General features: G+C 38.6%; 1 protein-coding gene across 8 annotated transcripts in view; it reads left to right on the top strand.

Annotated features, from left to right (window-relative positions):
- Nucleotides 1–22,576, top strand: part of LOC109858642 (regulating synaptic membrane exocytosis protein 1) — a 131,125-nt gene that overhangs the window by 104,433 nt on the left and 4,116 nt on the right. For 6 of the 8 annotated variants that reach the window (XM_020436111.1, XM_020436110.1, XM_020436114.1 and 3 more), the window contains exons 13-19: nt 842–954; nt 1,088–1,152; nt 2,328–2,386; nt 15,646–15,824; nt 16,053–16,268; nt 16,448–16,788; nt 17,562–17,744. In XM_020436111.1, coding sequence (XP_020291700.1) covers nt 842–954; nt 1,088–1,152; nt 2,328–2,386; nt 15,646–15,824; nt 16,053–16,268; nt 16,448–16,788; nt 17,562–17,744 — 1,156 coding nt within the window. Of the gene's footprint in view, nt 1–841; nt 955–1,087; nt 1,153–2,327; nt 2,387–15,645; nt 15,825–16,052; nt 16,269–16,447; nt 16,789–17,561; nt 17,745–18,760; nt 19,432–21,207; nt 21,318–22,576 lie in introns of those variants that run through there. The other 2 variants (XM_020436116.1, XM_020436115.1) reach the window with 2 other exon arrangements.

Here is a 22,576-nt window from a genome sequence, read left to right as displayed (position 1 = left end):
GTTGTTTTTCTACTCTTTCCTGTCACGTGACTTTAGTTACGTTTTTAATTTTCTCTACATATACGACGACCTGTCTCAAAATCGCTTTTCATTATTTACTCTCTCGATCTTACCGATTCGATTCGACTCGATCAACCAACCGACCAATCGGCAACGCGGAAAAGAGGCAATAATAGATGCGATACATTCGGCTCCAAAACTCGCACTCTCGGTCCAAATGCCCTTTTTTATGTAGGATTCATTTGCCGCGCCAAGGACAAACGGAGAGCAAGGACGTTCCGCGTTTAACTCGAGCCGCGTTTAATTATCAGATATATTTTAATTTTCACGGTTTGTCATTTTACGCGGCGACAAATATTATTCTCCGTTAAAACGACATCCTCGATCTTTAATGTCTTTCCGGCCTTAACGATTAGCACCGGGCAAATCCACCCCGAAAAGTTTGCAGCTTTACCATATCGCCTCTGGCGGCAGAGCTCGTTTCTCGTCACGGCAATCCGGCTAAGTAATTAAAGTACCTAAAGAGCCGACGGGACCGATAGCAATTCGGCTATGCTGGCTGCCCCGAGACGCGTTTTGACATTAATTTCATTGTCGAGAATTCCCAAGACACAACGTGCCTTCTGTCTTCTGTCTTCTGCGAAACGAATAACTCTATTGTTCTTTAGAACTGATAAAAATCACGCTCTAAAATGCGATTTGAAAATATTTTGCGTTTTTGTACAACTTGTTTATTTAAGTATCTTCTTTAATATATGCGTTAGTATTTTGTACATTATTGCATAATATTGTGTGTCTTAAAAATGTGAAAATATGAAAATCGTGCAAAATAACTGTGCAGGTGTTGGAATGGTGCGGCGTGTCTTTGGTCGATCGGAGCTTTGAGGAAGTGCAGCAGATAATCGAACGTACGGACGACGTGGCGGAATTGGTGGTGGAGCATGCGACTGATATGTAAGTCAATGCAAACATGTAGTAATATTAGCGTGTGACAATCACGAACAGACCTAACCGCAAATCAATCTTCTGTGTACTCGCCTCGCGTTTCTCGATCATCGATTTCCACGGACGTCATCGCGTGTAACAGTTCCGGAGACTTGCTGGACGATCCGCAATCCGGTAAAACACCACCGAACATGGGCTTGCTGATGGGTAAGTAATGTCCACCACGCACTAATATATCGCACTATTCGTAAAATATCGATATTACAATATTTACGATATAATCTCGAGTTTTTCTAACTCAAATTTGCAGAAACGGTATGTTAGCGAAATTTATGCACAATCAAATGTTATAACTTGGTGTTTGTATCAATTTTATTTTGCGAACTTATAAACAATGCTGAACGAGAACGCGTTTCAAATTGAGAAAAATTGATGCAAGTAAAATGTTATATTCAGTTTTTCGTAAATTGACTGTCGAAACTCTAGTTATCGATTTTTCACGCCTCAAATACAAATTCTAGAAGACACTCAATCTCACTACCAAATAAAACGCGATAGGAACGTGTCCGCTATCGATCACTTGACAAATCGTTAAAATTGAGAAGAAAAGTTTAAAATGTAACACACAAGTTTCAGGCGCGCGCGCGCATGTCACTCTGGAAATAAATTTCTAGTACGAGATGGCTTTTTCCACGTCGTAAATGTTTCGTTATATTTTAGGAATCGCGAGGACGAAAATGACCGCTGACACAGTTTTTCCGATCTTTGAAGATATACTCGCAAGAGACGCGAAACGAGTATATTCTCGTGCTCTTTAATATTTGATGCATCACTCCCTATATGCATTTGTAAATCGCGTTTTCGCTTGAATTCTCTGGACAATTTTAAGAAGTACGGACAAATACAATTGGAAATAATCAGCTGTTAAACATTGAAATCATCCGCGGTTTAAGATTCAAGAGAATGTAGACAATTTTCTCACAACAATTGTCTGTAGCAAAAAAATATTTAACATTTTTCAATCTACTATTTTCTCTTTTTTTCTCTCTTTCTAGCTTTTCATTTTTTATATAGTAAAATATGTTATAATATATTCCAGAAACTCCACAGATTTTTTTTATAACGCCTTCTAACATCTGAAATTCATCAATATATTTCTCACTGATTTACAATTCTAGAATTTATTGCAGATTCGAAAAACTAAAGTTATTCAACGTTCATTCTCTCCCAAGCGCGTGTGTAACACAATATATAAAAAAAGCAAACTCTAACAATCTTTTCTCCCATCACAGCTTGTCGTCATAGTCATCCGCGGAAACGAATATCGTTGTACTTGAGCGAGCGTTCACTGATACGATGCATGTTGAAATATTTGTTTGCAGAAACCGAAACGGAGAAAACGCCCTCGTCGCCGACGCGCAGGAAACTGCCAAAGACGCCGGTATAACGAGTTGATAAATTAACACTTACACACATTGACCGTCTCTCTCTTTCTGTCTTTCTCTCATTATCCTACACGATGTACACGATGTATATGCAGACTCGGGGATAAGCACGCTTAGAAGCCGAGAAAATTAAGAGAGCGAAATAAAAAGAAAGAGAAAAAACGCAGAGGACAGCCGAAACGGGGAAAGAAAACAAAAACAAACAGGCGTCCTCTCGCGAAAATCTTCTCTTTGCTTTTTTGTATATAATAATATATACGTGTAATTCTCACATACTTAGGCGTACACATAAACATATAGATATGTATAAACTGATGATGCACACGTGGAAACGACGACTATATACAAACAGGCGTGACATGTGACGTGTGTGGACGAGTGTGTGTGACCGCGGCTTTCAACGTGCAAATCAGTTAAAGTGAGCGAACTGCGTTATGTGCCAAATAAAGCAAAGTCACAGAAACGTTCTCGATGTAATCCGCAATCGCGAAGAGTCGAAATGCTCACAGATCGAATTTGATTGCCAGGGAAATTTAGTCACAGTAAGACTGATTTACATTTCTGTCTAAAAATAAGAATTGAGTTGCTTTCGAAATTCTATCTATCTATCTCTGTCTCTTTCTCTCTCTCTCTCTCTCTCTTTCTCTCTCTCTATGGAAGTCTCACAAATGACAATCTTATCCGCGTTGCTTAGTTGGCGGTGCTTAAGAAAAGCTGACTGAAGTCAAGAGCATTCCCGACCGAGAGCGCGCGTTCTCCGCGAAAAGTAAGACCGCTCCAAAATCACGCGCGCGGTACAGCTTTTTTTTTTTTTTTTATTCTCCTCATGTACACGAAGCGGCACAATCGCGCATTTTCACTGATCGTGCGCGCAAAAATGGTTACATGTAAATATTGTATGTATATATAAGTAATGTAACACGAAAGAGAGGTATATGTACATATACATATGTAATGTGGGTGTCCTTCTTGCGCCCTGACACGAAATATATAAGTGTATTCTTGTTGTCGCGGTCGCTTCAGATAAGCTGCGAAGATACAGTATTATTGATGATTAAGAGGATAAGTTTGTCTATACACACAGCACAGAACGGGGAGACACACACACACACACACACACGCAAATGAAGAGATTAACGTAGAAAACTACTCTCTTAAGCGTGGGTTTTTAGGAATTCAGTAATTTTAGAAGAAAAAACTGTGAGGTAAAAATCCAGCTATGTTGATTATGTATAACACGTAGGAACAAGCAGTAGTTTTCGGTCACTAGATGTTATCTCGAGCTTGCATTTTAGAGTTTGTGACAAAAAAAAAAAAAAAAAAAAAAAAAAGAGTGTAGCAAAAGCTGTTGTAGAGAAAGCTCTCTCTGAAATTTAGGAAAAATACAGATACGAGATTATCGCTTGCGTGTTGTACGATATTATTTGGAGAGAAATTATACAGCAAACAAGCATGAAAAAAATTCGCACTTGTGAAATAAATATAACAGTTTTTACGTATTTTCGATGCTACGTTTAATATATATTATAATTGATTTTCCAACTATTTCGAATTTTTTTTTCTTTTTAATGAATTACCGAGGCAATATCAGAATATATAGTTTGGTGGAAATCAACAGTAGATCGTCCAAAAAATATTTCATTCTCGTCGTATCGCGCATTATTTTCGCGCACTCGATACGCGGAATGCGCCCGCATGGATCACGGAAAATTTACTGCCGACTGCTTTTACATTTTATTCTTTTCATTTTTTTTTGTTTTTTTGTTATTTCTATTTATTTTCGTCGGACTTTTTAAGATGTTTGCAAATTCTCCGATTAGTATCTTATCAGACGCGAGAGTTTTAGTCAGAAGGTGAGCGAAATTGTTAGTGGAATTCCTATCGCTCGCGCCTAGCGGTCGTAAAATTTCCTCGAGCTGTCAGATAAAGTTTACAAACAAGACTGTGTTGTAGTTAGTAAAAAAACCCTCAGCAATGTTCGCGCGATTTGCCAGGTTTAACCAGTGCCGTGAATATCCGATAACGCTCTGTTGCAGCGCTCCAAGATACATATATACATATAGTGTTATCGGTATGCGTGCTGCTTTCCAATCGATAGTGGCGGTCTCGAAACCGTTCGAATACTCGAACAATATGCGGGAGATATTTTTGAAAAATATGCCGCGTTCGATTGTCGTAATTATTTCATTGAATTGTACTCGTGCATTAAATAATACACATCGGATCGTTTACATTTAAAAGCCACCCGCTCGTGCACGTTATCCGCACGTATCGCTGAAGAAAAATTACGCGTTGGCGTTATTTAATTATACAAGATTTGAAAAATCGAAAAAAAAAAAACAAACAAAACTGCTCGCATAGAGAAAAAAACAAAACCTGTTTACAAAGCTTCGAGTCGATATAATATAATACACATAGAATATTATTCAATAAATACATTATACAAAAAAGTAAGACTACCAAAGCGAAATAGAATAAAATATTTCTGTTGGTGTTTTTACATTTATTCATGTCTTTATGTATTGAAACAAATATTTAAATGTAACAAAATATAGTACGTATAAAAGTTTCGAACACATGTATATGTATATATATATATATATATAAAAGTAACGGCACTGGTTTCTACCGATTGATATTGATCGTAGGATATATATTGACGCGACTTATCGAGGGCAACTTTATAAATTTGTTATAGTAACGTTATATATGAAATCCTCTTTAGATCATACAGCAGCATTCGTACAATCACTATGGCAGAAATGCGCGTTACGGTGTACGCCACGTTCGTTTTTCCTTCGATTCAATCACACGGGGGTGTTCTTCACGTATACGGAATAAAAATTGATATTTGATTGAAAATTTAAAAAGTCGACATATTAAAGAAAAATAAAATAGAATATTTCTAATAATTACAAAGAAAAGATGAAAATTTTATATCTCGTTGTTGAAACAAATATATGTGCGAATGCAGAATGTTGTATATTGTTGCATTCTTGCTGTTATTGGGTGCTTTCCAGCTACGTACACAGGCGACGCTGTGTTACACAGCGTCGCCTGTGTACGTAGCTGGAAAGCACCTAATATTAATGTTATTGTAAATAATACATGATATTATTTATACCAATAAGTACCTGTGAAAAATTTTTCATCAAAGCGCTAACTCCGTTCGCGAGGAAATAAATATTTTGACGTGAATATTATTGGTGATCAAAATTCCGGAATATATTCCGACTATCGAGAATCTCTTTTTTCTCCTACTTTCTCTATTTCTCTCTCTCTCTCTCTCTCTCTTTTTGTCGAGCGTGATTAACAGGAAATTTCGTACGCTACCGAGACCTGTCGCACGTTTTAAAGTGATTTAATCTATTAGCATCTAGAGAAGAGCGCCGGCCGTCGCATTTCGCACAGGTCGTTAATTCGATCGTTTATCGTTTGCGTCGTCGGTTCATTTCGATGTACCGGCTATTCTATCGGTCCTCCCGATTAATTATCGCAATCAAGCGCGAACGAATCGGTCGTGTGTAATTACGTCGATTACTCTCGAGCTTACGAACACCTCCGTCCGTCCGGATTTTCACATACACACGTGGCGGGAGAAACAACAAACATCTACGCGACACCGCAACGAATTTCTGTTTGAAAGAAAAGAAAAGCTTTCGTACAATCAATGGTAGAAAACCGCCGTGTGAGCAGCGCGCTCATGTCGCTTCCGAGAATTTTTATCAAAGTCGGATCGTTATTTGTGTTTTTNTTTTTTTTTTTTTTTTTTTTGTAAGAATTGTTTTTAACAACGGATTGACAATATCAAACGTATTTGTTATATACGATAAATTTAACGTTAAATTAAACCTTCCTTATTCTTTCTGAATTAATAAAAACAATTAATCTTTATTAATCGATTGATTGCTTTTGTCTCGAGACAGCGAGCGAGCGAAGGCAACAACTCGCACGGCTCCTAGATTTTTAAAACACGAGCTTTGAAACGTAGAGGCGATTGTAAAGCGCGGAGACAACACGTACAGGTGTGGATACTGGAATTTAGCACACTATTGCAAATTGTAGATGTATACTGGATGTTTTGATATATATATAAAAAAAAAATACTCTTACGAAAAATTATTAAGAGTTGAATCGACGTAAATCTGCGATGTGTATAATAAAGCGGACACCGCTAAGTCAAAAATCGGCCTAGTAAGTTACGTAAATATTTTCTACCGCTAAGAGAATCAAAATTACCAAGTGTTTGTTTTTAATTTTCCGCGCTTTATACCGCGCGCAAGAAAATTGTCGCTCTTTTATAATTTTCAACCAATTTTAGAAGAACTCTCTTGATCAAGAGACTCAAAAACTAGGCTCGCTCACGTTTTGACTTCACTGTGTGTCGCTTGTAATAATAAAACAATTGACGCGGATCTAGACATATGTCGCACGGCACAACAATCAAGCCAAAAAGTAAACTATTGGCCTTGTAAATACCACTTGATCGACGGATTAGAGAACTCTTTGTTATATGGATCATTCTATCTCGCGGAAAAGTTTTTCAGGTGAATTCAATAGGCGTATAAAGCTTGTTCAAACATCAGATAAATGCATATATCTGATACGCGAGGCATTATTTGCAATACAAACAAGTGGCTGTAACGTGACACAAAGTTGATTCTCTCTTTCTATTTTTCAAAAACACATGTATCGATTCGCGCTTTAAATTGTCCACGCACAATTTTGACTTTTTAACGCGTATAAAATCTGTTATTAAGACTTTCAAATTGTTTTGAGTGTAAATCGTTGTGTTTAAACGTGTTAATTAAATTTAAAATCAAATTACATTAGGCACATCACAATTGTTCGTCGGAACATCGCCAATGTTCCAACACAGAGATAGACGCAGTTCGCGCACGCAACGTGCGAACGATTTTCTGAATCGGTGCTTCCTCCGTATTAAATATATGCATAATTTCTCTCGGACAAGCCGTGTATTGAATAAACACATATATATTATATCGACAAGTTTCTACCTTCAATATATTCAAAGAGACACGTAGATTTATCGGGTACATTTAGACAGAACTATGTGTTTTAAATACATTTACTGAGAGTGAGACTATATAAGATCGCGCTATATCGTGCTTAGAAGTATGTAAATGTTTGCAAACGATTAGAGGGCGTAGCTTTCTAGAAGCAATTTCTCGAATGTATATTTTTGTTTTCTTCGACCTTGGAGAAAAGCGTATTGCGCTACATATCGCAAAAAAATCGGTCAGAAGTATATATATATATCCCTGCGAGAGTGTGCGTTTTAAAATCTCGATGAACTTTGTTGACCATTTCTTTTAAAAAGTCGTTCTTTTAAAAGTAAAACATTGTTTTACGCTATTTGTATTTTACAAAAACAATTACAACAGTAAGATTCTCACCGTGTCACTTTGAGAGAGAAAATACAAAACAATGTAAATTTTGTTTTCGACTATTTTGTCTAAACGCATATATATTTTCTGTTATTTACGTCGGCTGCGGAGAGTTTAATATAAAAATCTAGAGAGAAATATGTGTGTTTTCTCTCTTCCATAGCGAATAAATTCTACACTTCATAACGCGGACAAAATTCGCAAACAGAAATAATCTCGTGATAAATAACGTACACTTACCCGACGAAGAACGTCAATAAACGAAGAAAATCTCTTTCATCGTGGCCTGGGTGGATGATTTTTTTCGCTCTCTCGATCATTTCTCATTTCTCGAAGCGAAACTTTTTTTCGGAGCGAATATTGCGCGCGTATTTTCAAGCGGAACTCATTTCCAAACAAGGATTCGAACACGACTGCAACAAACGCGAAAATATACGTTTCAATTCAGATGCGAGTTAATTAACACATTAAACGAATTATTCGATTATTCGACATACCCCTTTCCTCTCAATTGCACTTATGCGAAATAATGCGAATTTTCACAGTGTACATGCTGTACTCGACGAAGGCAACGCGTTTGATCGCGTTTGGTAACGGATGAATAACGTGACGAATATAAACGCCCGTAAATTCACCATTCAACTTTGTTGCGCGATGCGTACTCGAGCGGCGTGAAATTCCGAGAAGTGGCAATTCGGAGAAGTGGCACCGACAATCATGGCGAACAATGGCCGTCGGCGTTGTACACAATACGGATCACTCGCTCGCGCGAGAATTAATCCGTCATACCGATCACACGATGTTCACTCGATGTATCAATAAAACGAAGATCCTCCCTTGCATTGTTGCTTCTCGATGTGTTCTCGCGTGAAACAGTATTTGGAGCTCGGCGTCGAAAACCGCCTCGATGTTTGGATCGCGCGCGATCCCTAACTTCACTTCGCACTTTTATCTTAGAACGAAAAAGCAGTTGGGCGATTGTACGTAGATACACATATTGATATTGTAAATTCTAATGATCATAGAGCAATGTAACACACAAAAAGCTTAATTACTGGTTATTCGAATGTTCGTGTTTGACATGAAAAACATCGAGTAAACGACGTTTAATTCGGTGCGTTTATGTTATATTTACACGTAATAAATCCGTGCTTCACACAAACAGATGCCAAAAATTACAAGCTTCAAAAATTTCGTAATATATTTTTCCATTGCTTGTCTGCGAGCGGAAAGATTCTAAAAATAATCTCGAAAATTAATTGTCACACACACACACACACACACACACTCACAGATGATTTTTATTTAAATTTGAAAAAAGTTCATTTACTTATTTTTTTAATTTGTGCATTAAATGCTTTGAAGTTTTTCTTTTATTCTCTTTTTCACTTGTATATTTTATTTTTTAGTTTAATATCCTCATTGTGTGTATAAAAAACCAATTAAAAATATTTCTATAATTAATTGAATGTCTAAACCCTACAATGTGTTATTTCCGATGTCAGCAAAGTTCATTGATACTGCAATTACAATTAGTTTTGTGAGCGTGAGCGATTTTATCACAATAAAAACCACACGAATCTTTGTTGTACACATTCAGAAACAAAAATCTCTTTCGCACACTTCGTACATCTCGTCGGTGAGGATGGAGAGGAAACAGGGTAAAAAATACAGTCGAATATATATAGTGTCTTTAAAGTGCGTACTATTGTTACTTATATAACTCATAGAGTTTGCATAGGCAAAATCGACATTTCACCTTAGATATTGCAGCGTGTATTCTAAACAGCTCTAATAGAATGTTAGTCAGAATTTTTTGCTAACATATAGGAAATAAGAAATGAGTGAAAAACACAGATGTAGAGAGAGAGAGATTTCTATACTCTAACCTATACTATTTATTCGATAACGTAATTATCATTAGTACATAGACCGTATATCTATGTGGAACGTATATATATACATATATATATACACATATATATATACGTATACATACGTATACATAATAAAAAAAACATCCGTGTAAATTTTATAACTATTATTACTCTCTAGCTATTTAACGATGTTAGGATTAATAAATACAGGGTTTATATCGATTCTCCTGCGCAAACTCTATGATTATACATCAAACACTCGCTGATTTTGCACACCGTGTATCCTGTGAACGGACTTGAAGTTTATAAAGCGAAATCTCTCATCTCGTCGTTGAAAAATATTTGCGCGATCAACATTTTTTAACGAAGCGAGAGAAACGAAGCAATACATCCGGGGATTATACTACTTGCAATTGAAATTGCTCGAAAGCGCCGCCGATGTGACGCCTTTGAGTCTCTTTGCAATGTATTTAATGCGATAAAATCGGATAATAGCCGAGAAACGTTCGCGATATATAATTCTGCGCGTTCTTCAGGATCCATCCTCCTCTCCAGAACGCGATGTACGCGGCGGCGAGAGAAAAATACGGGGAGCGCGAGCGTAATGTAACCCTCCCGTATTGTATTCGTGAGAGAGAACGAATGTCACGCTTTTCACTTTTTCGTTTCACGTGAGAGAGGCAAGACACGCGTGCAACGAGATTTTCAAAAAAAAAAAAAAAAAACAATATAAAAAAAGAAAACGAAAATTAAAGCAAACAAAAAAAAAAAAAAAAAAAAAAATCAGCAGCGCGAAAACGAAGTGTCAGTTGGGGCGAGTTGTGTCGTTGCTGTTCTCCTTTCTCTGCTTCATTGCTGAAATATCGCGCGGATTAAAATCGCTTGGAAGCGATCCGTCGCGAAAGCACTCGATGTCATCAAATTTCGCACTGTGACTCTGTATAAACCTGCGATCTTGCTTACGACAGCTCGAAATGAACGGAATAGTGTCGAGCAAATTTTTTTTACTCAGGTGTTTTAATATTTATTATAAATTAGAAACACATATTATACATTACGCAATTACGTGTGTGTGCGTTTTGAAACATATCTGTCGGTATATTCTTTCTTTCGCTACACGGGGGATCATCCCGTGTTTCCATTCGATATTCAAATATTTTTCAATTTACAGCATGTGTGTGTTGAATGGTAAACCTCACCTTGCCAGATCTCGGTGTTTTACTTGTGCTTATTTATTTTTTGTGTCATAATTCGCTTTTATGAAACAAATACACCTAAAATGTACCCTTAAAGGACGAATGTTTCGCAAACGTAAAACCTGCATTTATATATCATTATACGCGCGCGTTTTTTTATTTTACGAGAATACAAACACTTCAAAGAGAGTCGCGCAAATATAAAAGAGCTTCATTTATGACGAGTTTATATTTCTCGATAAATTAACAATAAATAATTATCAGAAGAAAAACCGATACGTTTTGTGTGTGGGTTTCGATTTCATTTCCCTGGGAGCTCGACACTGTTCCAGATTGTTGTCTGTGTGGAATTCGAGTCCCCCGAACTCGCGATGAGGCCCGTTCTTCCCGTCCTCATCGAGAAGATCGGGCCTCAAAGCTGAGGAAACGAATGAAAAGGAGAAACGGGAAAGCAAGAGAAAAAATAAAGTACCAAAGGAGATTCTCGCGAAGAGAAGCTCTCGACTCCATGCATACACGGAGGCTGTGGCACTCGATCTTTCTTTACGTAATTTACTCTGTCAGAGAAAGATCATATATATGTATAAATGTATATCCATCTTCGTCCCGTTCTCTCTGTGTCATTCTCTTGTGACTCTTTGTCTTCTGTCTTTCCCCTTATCGCATTTTCAGCACAGCTCTCCGTTCCTCCGTTTCTCTCTTTCTCTTTCATTTCAGATCTTTCGCTCAGTTAATATCTCGTCTCCTCTTCTGTTTTTTCTTTCTCTCTTTCTCTCCGTCCTCCTTTCCCGTTCTCCTCTCTTGTGTCTTTTTTTACTGTGTGTCTCTTCTTCGCTCATCCCGATGTACGAGAGACTTACTACACGAGACTCCTCTGTGGATGTCTATACACACACTCTGTGCTCCGTCTTTACTCTATAACATTACTCTAAGTAACTCCGTTACTTCCGCCCATACGTATGTACATACTCGATGTCATCTACGTTTCTTTATATATATTATACATATATATATATATATATATATACATGCATATATGCAACTCTATGTGTCTCCCTGTATATACCCGCTGACTAAAAGCCGACCGTACCGTGTAAAACTGAAAGAAAAAAAAAAGATAAGAGAAAAAGCGATATGTCCGCTGAGACGAAAGAGAAATGAAAAAGATGAAAATGTGTAAGTTGTCCATGTTGAGCAAGTTTAGCATATATTGGCCCTCCACGCTACTCTCTCCCAACTGGCACGAATTCTAGTTGTACGTTAGCGTTTCTTTCCTCCTTTGCGGCTCGTTTTTTTCTCATCTCTCTGTTTTTTTCTTTTTCTCCATTTTTTTGTCTGTCTCTCCCTCCCTTTTATCTCCCCCTACGTCTGTGGCTGTCTCGTTGTTTATAGCTCATTGATATCAGTTGAATAAATAGATCGTGTTACCAACTTCACTTTCTCTCTCTCTTTCTCTATCTCTCTCTTTCTCTCTCTACATGTACACATAACGCGTACCTATGTGTGGCTCTCTTTCAGTATCTCTTTTTTTTCTCTCTCTCTCTCTCATCTTTTTTTTCCTCTCTGTTTGCCTATTTTTCATTTTGATTGCGAGCGCAGACACACGTACACCAAACTCGTCCTGAGTGATGCACAAATGCCAAACGTCCGAGCGTAATCTCTCTGATATCGTTCGCGATTGCGAACGGGCTGTACATATATATATGTATATACCTAGAAATCAATTTTTCAGCTTTCTATATGCGAGATCTCACGTGGCGCGCTTACAATTGTTTGCGGATGTTGCGATTGACAGATGAAAAAAACTATATAGCGCAATCGATAACTTAATATTTCTCCCTCCTCGATGTGTCATCGCGATTGAGATAAAATGAGCACTCGATAGATCTGTTCGTTTGATTATTTTATCGAACGTATACGTTGAATGCGAGCGTTTTTCATCCGACGAACGAGCGTTCTCGGATCGCGCGCTCGGATGGAAAAGCGGGCGTTTGGTTGTCACACGACATCGCTTTCCCTGGTATAGTATACGAAGATGCGAGATAAACGCGCGTGCGAAGTGCGAATTTAATGAGCCGTGCTTGCTTCTGTATTGATGTAATGCGCGTGCTTCTGTATTATAAAAAAAAAAAGTTTTTCACAAATGAGAGAAGTTGTGGTCGCAAAACGTTTTCGCAATGCTCGACCGGTTGTTGTTATACCGGGGAAATGCGCGCTTCGAAAAAAAAAAAAAAAAAAACAACCGTAAACAACCTGACATGAACGCTTGTCGCGGCTCTTCTTCGGCTTCAAAAGAATCTGTGCACGTGTAATTATGGAGTAGATGATAGTCGATGCAGAAAAAAACCAGTGCTTGACTTGAATGAATAGCGAATGTATGCAATAGTTGTGCGACACTAATTACTGTCTTACCGTTTGATTACGTACAATGTATGTGTCAGTAGTAGTATCTTGTGGTGTATAATAATATTAAAAAAAAAAGTAGATCGATTTTCTCCAAGGAAATACCGGAAGAGACAATCCAAATTATATGATCGTGTAGAAGTTTCTTTGTAATATCCGTTATTTTTTTTTTTTTTTTTTACGTTACTCGTGTTGTTATTTTTAAAAAAAGAACTACGATACGACGATCTTCTATTTCAATATGCATGTAACACAATTGTGTGAAAAAAAAAAAGGTAATATAGCGCGAAGTTGGCGATCGGATTTGCTTTCGCCGTGATTTCTTCCCGGAATCTCATCACCGTCTTCATTAAAATTCATTTTTCACTTTCCATTTCCAAATCAAAATAGAAAGATGATTCTCTTCGTTTTTTTTTTTTTTTTTTTTTTTTTTTTTTTTTTTATTCGCGATAACTTTTCTCTTTAATCGCGCGTGTTAGCAGCAATTGTTTGTGAAAGTGATTTCCGTGCATAATATCTCGGCCGTCGCGATGATTAATTATCTTTTCATGTCGTATTACCCGCTCATTACCCAATTTGATTTATATCGCTCGAGAAGTGCGTTGTAATAAATTATTCATCGTCTCTCTAATAACCTGACGCACGATATGCACAATTTTGCAGAGTCTTGATAAATATTGTTTTACCTTGAGAAAGTTTAGGAGTATCAATATATCGCGTTATTGAGTCTGGAGTTTAATTCTGAGATTAGCATACCATTCCAAGTTTATATATTCATAGAATTATCCCACACGATGTATCAAATTCCGGGAATTCGGTCTTGGAATTAGAATATTAGATTTATATTCGTATTTCAAACTCGCGTATATATATTCTCCATTTCCATATATCTACACACGGGAATAACTGGAGAACTGCGATATCAATCGGTTTTAGCTTTCGCGAATAGAATACCAGCTCAATTACACAAAGTCGTCTTTGACGCAAGAGCGTTTGGCGGATTTTATTTAAAATATAGCAGTGTAATATGTGTGTATATATATTATTTATATTACATGAGAGAGAACATGTAATAAAATATTATTATTTTCAACGTTTCTTCTCTAAATGTAACTTATTGCAGCCGAAGAAGCACGTCGCGACGAATACATATACGTGTTTTTGCTTGCGTAGAAAACAAACTCTGTTTTTTTTTTCTTGTTACAAAATACATATATACGAATATACGTAGCCGCCAACAGCTTACAGTCTGGAAAAACTGTACGTGAAAAGAGAAAGAGTGATAAAATATATGGTTTTTTTGTGCGCGCGCGGTTATATGAGAAACTTAGAAACGTACGCGAGAGAAGACGTACATATATATGTTATACGTAACGAAAAACTGGAATGAGAAGAAGAGAACGCGTGGAGATGGTCGCGGGAACATCGAAGACGAGAAGAGATGAGAAGAAGACTGAGAGGAGAATGTAAAAATCATCGTAACGAAAAAAATTAACGAGAATTAACAAAAGCAAACTGCTTTACGAACGTTTTTCTTGGCTGTATCACACGTTCGCAGGGGTTGTCACTCCTAGGATCAATAGATTTTCTAGGACAACACCCCTGTACATACACCACCGCACACATACAGTAGCTATATTGTATGATCTGCAACACGGAATGAGTCTTGACATAAAAAAAAAAAAAAAAAAAAAAAAGAAATTAAACCTCGAGGACTGCTCTTAGTTTGCCACCTCTTCCCCTTTTCCTAATCTTCTCTTCTTCGTTTTATCTCCTCAACAAAACTCCATCGCCGAAACCGCTTTTGCATGCAAAATTAACTATGCTTTCGGCTCCTCATAATATCCGCGAGTGGATCACGAAGGTTCCGGTTAAAAAAGTCTTCGAAATTCTTCTTCCAGCGGAGAGTTTACAAAGAACACATTTGTTTTCAATGTTATCGTTCTCTCTCCGAGCTGGTTGCTATATTTTAATACGATTCTTCTGAATATATTTAACAAGTGTTGATTATTTTCTCACATTTATACATAATTGATGTATTTTATTGAAATAATGTATTATTTCAGTGTCGATTAATATTGCAAATAATATTTTATTATACATCCTCTCTTTATTTAGTTTAGGTTTTTAAATATTTACCGACTAGACGTATTTTCTCAACATTCTCTCTTACTTTTTCCAATAGCTATTTGACGTAATAACTTTCTCATCGTCGCTGTGTGTCGCGACGCTAAAAATAAATTATTACATTGTGGTTAAATGGAAAAGGGAACATTCGTTATACTCCGCTCGCGGATTCGAGAAAAATTATAATTTTCTGAATTGCGATCCCGCGTCGGAGAGACGTCAAGAGAGTTTTACTGTATTTTAGGAGCAAATAGCTAAGGAAAGGCAGGTGACCGGTCGCATACAGATCCAGGTCGCGTACGAGGCGGAACGTAAAGAACTCGTTGTTTCGGTTTTTATGGCCGACGACTTGTGCGCGCGAGAAGACACCGGATTCGGCACTCTGCCGGAGGCTTTTGCTAAGCTCGTCCTTGCACCGCCGAGGTAAGTCCACGATTCTCGTAAATTCTCGGATTGAAGATCGTAAACGTAGAATTCTCAAGTGTTCTCGGATAATCGGGATTTTTTGGTGTAAACGTACCGTCAACGGCGAATCTGATAAAAAAATTTTTTCAATTTACAATCGCGAATCTGCTTGTTTTATTTATTTACGCTTCTTGACATTCCAAAACGAGGAGAAGTTGATTTAATTAACTCGTGCGGTCTTCGTAGCGGCGACGGAAGTCCGCTCAAAACCATTGTGGCCGAACCGACTCAGAAACCTATTTGGAACGCCACGTTATTCTTTACCGGAGTTGACGGCGAGAGTCTGATGGAACGTGCGATCGAAGTGACTCTCTGGGATTACTGTCCCGATGGCGATAATGTGTTTCTTGGCGAATGCACCGTCGACGTTCAACGAGCGCTTGAAAATGACAGAGCGGTTTGGTAAGTGCGTTCTCCCTCTTCTTAAGAATTAAAAGCGCAGTCTCTGTATCAGACGGAAACAATATCGTTACATAGATGTTCGGTTTATTGATGTCGCGATGCCGCAATTACTCATTATTAACAACAAAGAGAGTACAAAAGTTAGGTTTTGGTAATACTTTTGTTTGTTTACAATTCAGGTATCGACTGGAAGACCCGCGGTGTCTACGAACGGGCAAATCGCCGTACTGCTCGCCACGTGGCTCGTTATCAGCTATGTCTGGGGCGGATATTATCACCCAGAGGTTGCTGAGAAAGGAGCTGCGTGACCGCAGTTACAGCGATGACACGCAGAGCGACAGCGGGAGTCCGGAATTTTGTTTTCTGCATCCGGATCACGCGTGGATCACTTCTAGACGCGGTTCGAGCCAATCCGAGCAACTCGAGGTTGAGCCGTACGAGCTCAACCGGGATTACAGCAGATCCCTGCCCGGTAGTCGCAGGAGTAGCTTCCAAAGTCAGGGTGGCACTGATAGCAAACGTGAGTGTGTCGCGGACGGTGATTCGTTATGGGTCATTTTCTGGTCTCGAGTTAAGTCGTCCGCGAAACAGCACAATCGCGCGTTAGTAAGAGAATCTCTTTGGGAGTAATCACCGATGGTATTTTCCGTTCGAGAATACAATTAAGAGATGAGGTTTAATTGCAAAAGTGTCCGATATCGAGTCAAGTACGATTGAAATTTCACAGTTCAAGCTAAAACGGAAGTGGCCTTTAAGACTTCGGAAATTTTTAAGAACCTCTTATCGGAACTTTTGATGTCGTACGCGCGAATATATACTCTCGACCCAATAAGTTCTTCTCGCCCACAAGTCGATTCTCTCTCATCCTCGAGCCAACTCCTCCTCTTTCTTCTGTTTCCTTTCAAAGATGATAACGACACGATAGCTAGCTGCGATGCCGTTGTATAGCCTCGAGTGCTTCTTGAAAGCACTTGGCACGCTTAAGTAACAGCTTCCTTGATCACCGCCTTCGACTCGTGTAAACTACGTTGCGAACGGCAAAAATGGATGTGCCGCGAGAACAGAATCTATAGTTATCGTTGCCAACACACTTCTTTCTTGATAAAAAACCGCGAAACGCGTGATAATATCGATTTAATTATCGCACCGACAAACGTAAATATTTTTGCATCAATTTTCGATCAAGTGTAAACTTATAAAGTGAAATGTGACTTTTGACGACACTTTCTAAGATACATAATTTTTACAATAACTTTTTTTTTTTTCTTAAATCGGTTCTTAAATTCGCCGTAGGCGGAAGCATGGGCGAAGCTGATATGCCCATAGTGTACTACAATCGCGATCGACGGCGAAGCTCCTTCACTAGACCGATGAGAGATCCCGAGGAGATCCTGGAGGGTCTGCGATCTCTGAAAGCGGTCAAGGGCGAGCTCAACAGAACCATGAGCCTCACCAGCGACAAGAGACGCACTAGCCGTGAGTATAAACGTTACTTTGCTTCTCTTGGCCATCATTTCGCTCGTTCGTTCCGTCCGTCGTCCGTCTCTGTTTGTCTGTCTTTGTATCTCTCTCTCTCTCTCTCTCTCCATTCGCTCGTCACATATCCACGATCATTTTTTACTGCATTATGTGACACGAACTTTTTCTATTTCTCTTTCTCTTCTTTGTCACTGTTACTGTTATTTAACGCCTTGTCGGCCATCAACGTCTGATATTGAAACCTCATTAACGAACGTTCTCGTCATATCATACATCGTGCATCTAAATGTATGTAAGTGTGCGAGTGCGTGTGTGTGCATTTTGTTGAATATAACCGAGTTTTGCATCGTCTCTCACATTTGTGACCATCGTCCGATCACATTTGTTGTGTGTGCGAGTCATTTGCCTGTTTCTTTTTTCTCTCTCTCTGATGCATCTTTTTTCTTCTTCCTGTTTTTTATTTTTTTTATTTTTGATTTTTAGAAAGCAGTACAATTTTGTGTGCAGAAAACTGAATTTTAACAATCTGTTTGTTTTTACGGTCTTCTTTTTAATACACAATTATTTTTATTAATTAAATTAATTGATTGAGTAGAACATAAAGAACATTTATTATTAATTAAATGACAATTATCTAAAATTTTTTATTATTACTTATACAAAACCCAATTTTTTTTGAGCACATATTTGTTGTTTTGCAATTTTTGAAAAATTATTATCACACAAATTAATCGAAAATGTCTCGCACTTCTTTTTGCTCTTCTAGTTTCTATTTTTATTTTGCGATCAGTCTTTTGACAACATTTATATCGTCTATATGTTTGTTCACATCGTACAATCACATTTTGTGAAAAGTTAAAACTTCTTTTTCTAATTTTTTCCACATTCTTGTTTTCGGATGTCGATGCAATTACTGTTGTGTGTCTCGCACTATCACGTCCTGTCGATCCCGCGCGCGGTTTGACCGAGCGAACGTTTTTTTTCTTTTTTTTTTTTTTTTTTGACATGAACAGGAGAATATTTCTCTTGTTCGTGCGATAAGATGCATTTTTGTCAGTTTACGATATCTTTAATCGAACGGATCAAAGAAAACAGCCCGACCAGGAAAGGACCTCAATAAGACTTCGAAAGTACTAATCGAAACGGATTGATCCTGACTTTCTTATCTGACGTCGACCATGACGATGACCGCCTTCGAAGTTATCGCTTCGTCGCTTTGTTTCTCCTCATACATATATATTGTACATACGCTTAATGCTCCCCGTCGATTTGGCATCTGCTTCGTTCCCGAGTTTACGCTGCTAAGATTATCCAGCGTGGCGTTTTCGCTAACAGTAGCCGTTGAATTATTCCCGCTCTGCTGCAGATGTATTGCGAAATCCGATGCCGGAAAAAAAAAAAAATCAAAAGCCGCCGAAACATCTCTCGGTCTCTCTTTCTTGTGCGGATTCATCCCGAAAGCAAATTTTGTCGAAACAATCCATCACGCATCATGCATTCCGTTTTTGGATTTGCGAAATTTTTCAAGCTTCGCTCGTGTCAATCATCCTTCGCTTTTATTTTCATCTCGAGGAGTCATCGTCCCGGTCGACGAAGTTGCTCGAACTGTGACGCGGTCTTACCGAGCACCGTCCATATTCCGCATCTCTCTTTCTCTCTCTGTCTCGCTCTGCTTGCGTGCCACACGGAGAAGTCGATGTCAAATTCATTCTCCATTCCCAGCTAAAAAAAAAAAAAAAAAAAAAAAAAAAAAAACGCGAGAGACGACCCGATCTCACGTCGGTCTGTGTCTCTCTCTCTCTTGCTCATCTGTGTTGCGATCGCTGTTGTTGCGCGCGCGGGTGTTGCCTGTTCTTGCTGACTGCTCGTGCCATCTCACAATTTGACAGCAACGGACCGGAATGTCGATTAATACCTTTTCTCTCGCTCTGTGCTTCGGAGTTTTATACGAAGCGATAAGGAGCCATCGCCAATGTAATTCAGGATCGCGGAAGACGATGTTACGATTCGTGTTCCTGCGCTGTTGCACGCGTGTGTGAACTATATATCGCCGTATACATCCTGCCGCCTTCTCTGTTTTTCTTTCTCTCTCTTTCTCTTTCTCTTTTTCTTTCTCGTTCTCTCTCTCTCTCTCTCTCTCTCTTTTTCTCTCTTTATATTTCTCTCTCTGCTCTTTTGCTGTACAGCCTCTCATCCACTCCACCGAGTTGTTTGCCGCATCGACACCAAGCGTGCCAGAGCTGTCGTTATGACATTGCGCTATATTCGTCAGTTAAGATTATCGTTTTCTTCATCGTTCGAGCTTGATGGTCGCTTCAGCTTCCGGCACGCGCTGAACGTTGAATGTACGAGATAAAATTGCGACGATAACACGCGTTAATAAACAAAATCTTTTCTATGTTAATACATACATAAAGAATTACATTATTAAAGAGCAATTAATATTTAGAACCGATATTAACGCTTTCTGTTGCAGCATATTGAATATAGATTTTTATGTGATCGGTGTGCGTGTATAAATGTTATATTAAAACAAAAATTATAATATTACGTTTTGTTCAGTATCAGAATTTATATAAAATCAAGATTGCGCAACATTAATCTGTGAAACGAAACTGGTTGAATGAGCAAATGCGAGATATATTGTCATCACTACAATGTTTACTGGCATGTGATAATGAGGACTCAGAGAAGATTTTTGCATCACGAGGAAGTAGACCGAGAAAACTGCATGATAAATAGCTGGCTGACGATTTTTTGAAAAATGTACAAAAGCATAATGAGTTTCACATCGCGGCGGGCCAAAGTGCTTCTCACAATTATTCCCGCCTGGAGATTCTCCTTCGCGCAATTTGTGTCCCAAACTTTGTAACTCGTATATATTCCAACGTTCCACGTCGTGTCGTCGTTAAGTCGTGTCGCGTCAAGTACATCCGAAGCGATCATTAAGTATTCCCAACGCATTCAAGAATCGCAATCACACCCACCCCCCCCCCACTTCTGCGCCCCTCTAATCAGTCTCTCGATTCCCTCTTGACATCTGTGTGCATCTTCGTTCGCATAAGCGCAAGGCCTCGCCAGCGCGCGGCGTGCACTTTGAACTTGTCACACACCTGACTGTTATTTGCTGATTGTCTTGATATCCTTTCTCGGTCGGCACCGTCCGATGCCGAAACTCTGAACCAATCTCCGCGCTCGAATCGCGAAACATTCGGTTCGCTCGGTCGAAACGTCATCGGCCATCGTCACAACCCCGATTATCGACGACAAATCGTGGGCCACGTACGCACGATCAACCAACCAACCAACCAACCAACCAACCAACCAACTACCAACCAATCAATCAATCAACCAACCAACCAACCAACCAATCAACCAATCAACCAACCAATCAACCAACCACCATCGACCACCAACAACGACAACAGAGTGCGTAGTCCCAACAGTTACTGTGTGGCAGTGCGAGCCTGTGTCTCCGAGGACCGGTAACTCGGCCTCCTTCCCACTGCCGCACTCCACACCACCTCGATAAATAACCGCAAGGCAATGTCGACCAGCGTTACAGGCGTCCGGTAAGACACACTCTCTTTCTCTGTCGCTCACTGTCTCTATCGCTCTGTCTGTCACTCTCTGTCTATCTGTATATATATATATACCTTGGAGCAGGATTTCGCGCTTCTGATTTCTGCCAGTTTTAGTTCGACCTTTTGTAACCACGCAGCATCGTTACTTATTTCCGCAGTGGTGAGAGGATAGGAAATATGGGTAGGTTTATTGATGCACACAATTCCCGAAGCGCTGATAAATTTGTACACCCTCAGTAGCAGAGCAGCAGTATATTTTTTATTTTATGGTTCTTCTTTAAGAGAAATTTTTTTTTTTTTTTTTTATGTAATGCGAGAGCTTTGTAATGGAAAAGAGACATGTGAAATTTATTTTGTACCGCCAGTATAATAAGTTTGATAACCGTTTTGCAATCAACTCGTTTATCTTACGCGTATATATGAAGATTCCACCCTCTCTCCCTCTCAGTTTCCTTTTGCACTTTTTTTCTTATTTATGCTTATCTCTATTTTCTCTCTTTTTCTAAAATTCTTAGCGATCGATGACGTAGGACAAGGTACTTCGCGTAGAACTCGAGAACGTATTAATGTACTTTTGATAGAATAGCGCCATTTCTGATGTCTCTCACGTTTCGCTACTTTTTATTTTTGCAGCTTTTTTTCTCTCTCTCTCTCTCTCTCTTTCTCTCTTTCTCTTTCTCTCTTTGAGCGCACGTGTCGTTAATTTGTCTTTTCTTCGATATACGTTACATTCTATTTTTCAGAGAGACGCACGCAACGTCATTTATCATAAGGCAAGGAGAAGAGATACGTGCTGTTTAACCCTCCGAATATTTTCTTTTATTTTTTTTTGCACACGCGTTTTTTTTCGTGATCCCCATCACGAGATAATTTTTTTACACCGAGATTTATTATACTTCTGTTAGTTTTGCAACTAACTTCTCTCGGATGTGTCATTAATTTTCCGCTCGCGTTAATTCTAATCCCGTTCCACGCCGCCTGCTTCATTTATTAGTCTAGTTAATCTTTCTAAACGCCACGTGTTAACGCGTAATTCCTTGCCATCTTCTAATTAGCTCCCGGGTTTCTTGCGTTTTCCAAAAATTAAACGTGTATATATTTTTTTTCTTGTTTACGAAACATACTCTTTAGTTGCTTTCAAAAACATTAACAATTTTCACAAGCAAGTAATAGACAGATAGATAAAACTTTTTTTTTTTCAAATTTATGATAGCGAGAGTACGTATTTCACTTAAACGATACGTT

The sequence above is a fragment of the Pseudomyrmex gracilis genome, unplaced genomic scaffold, assembly GCF_002006095.1.
Source record: "Pseudomyrmex gracilis isolate BER0280 unplaced genomic scaffold, ASM200609v1 scaffold_216, whole genome shotgun sequence".
NCBI lineage: Eukaryota > Metazoa > Arthropoda > Insecta > Hymenoptera > Formicidae > Pseudomyrmex > Pseudomyrmex gracilis.
The sequence above is the reverse complement of the archived record's forward strand: the minus strand, read 5'-3'. Positions and strand labels throughout refer to the sequence as shown.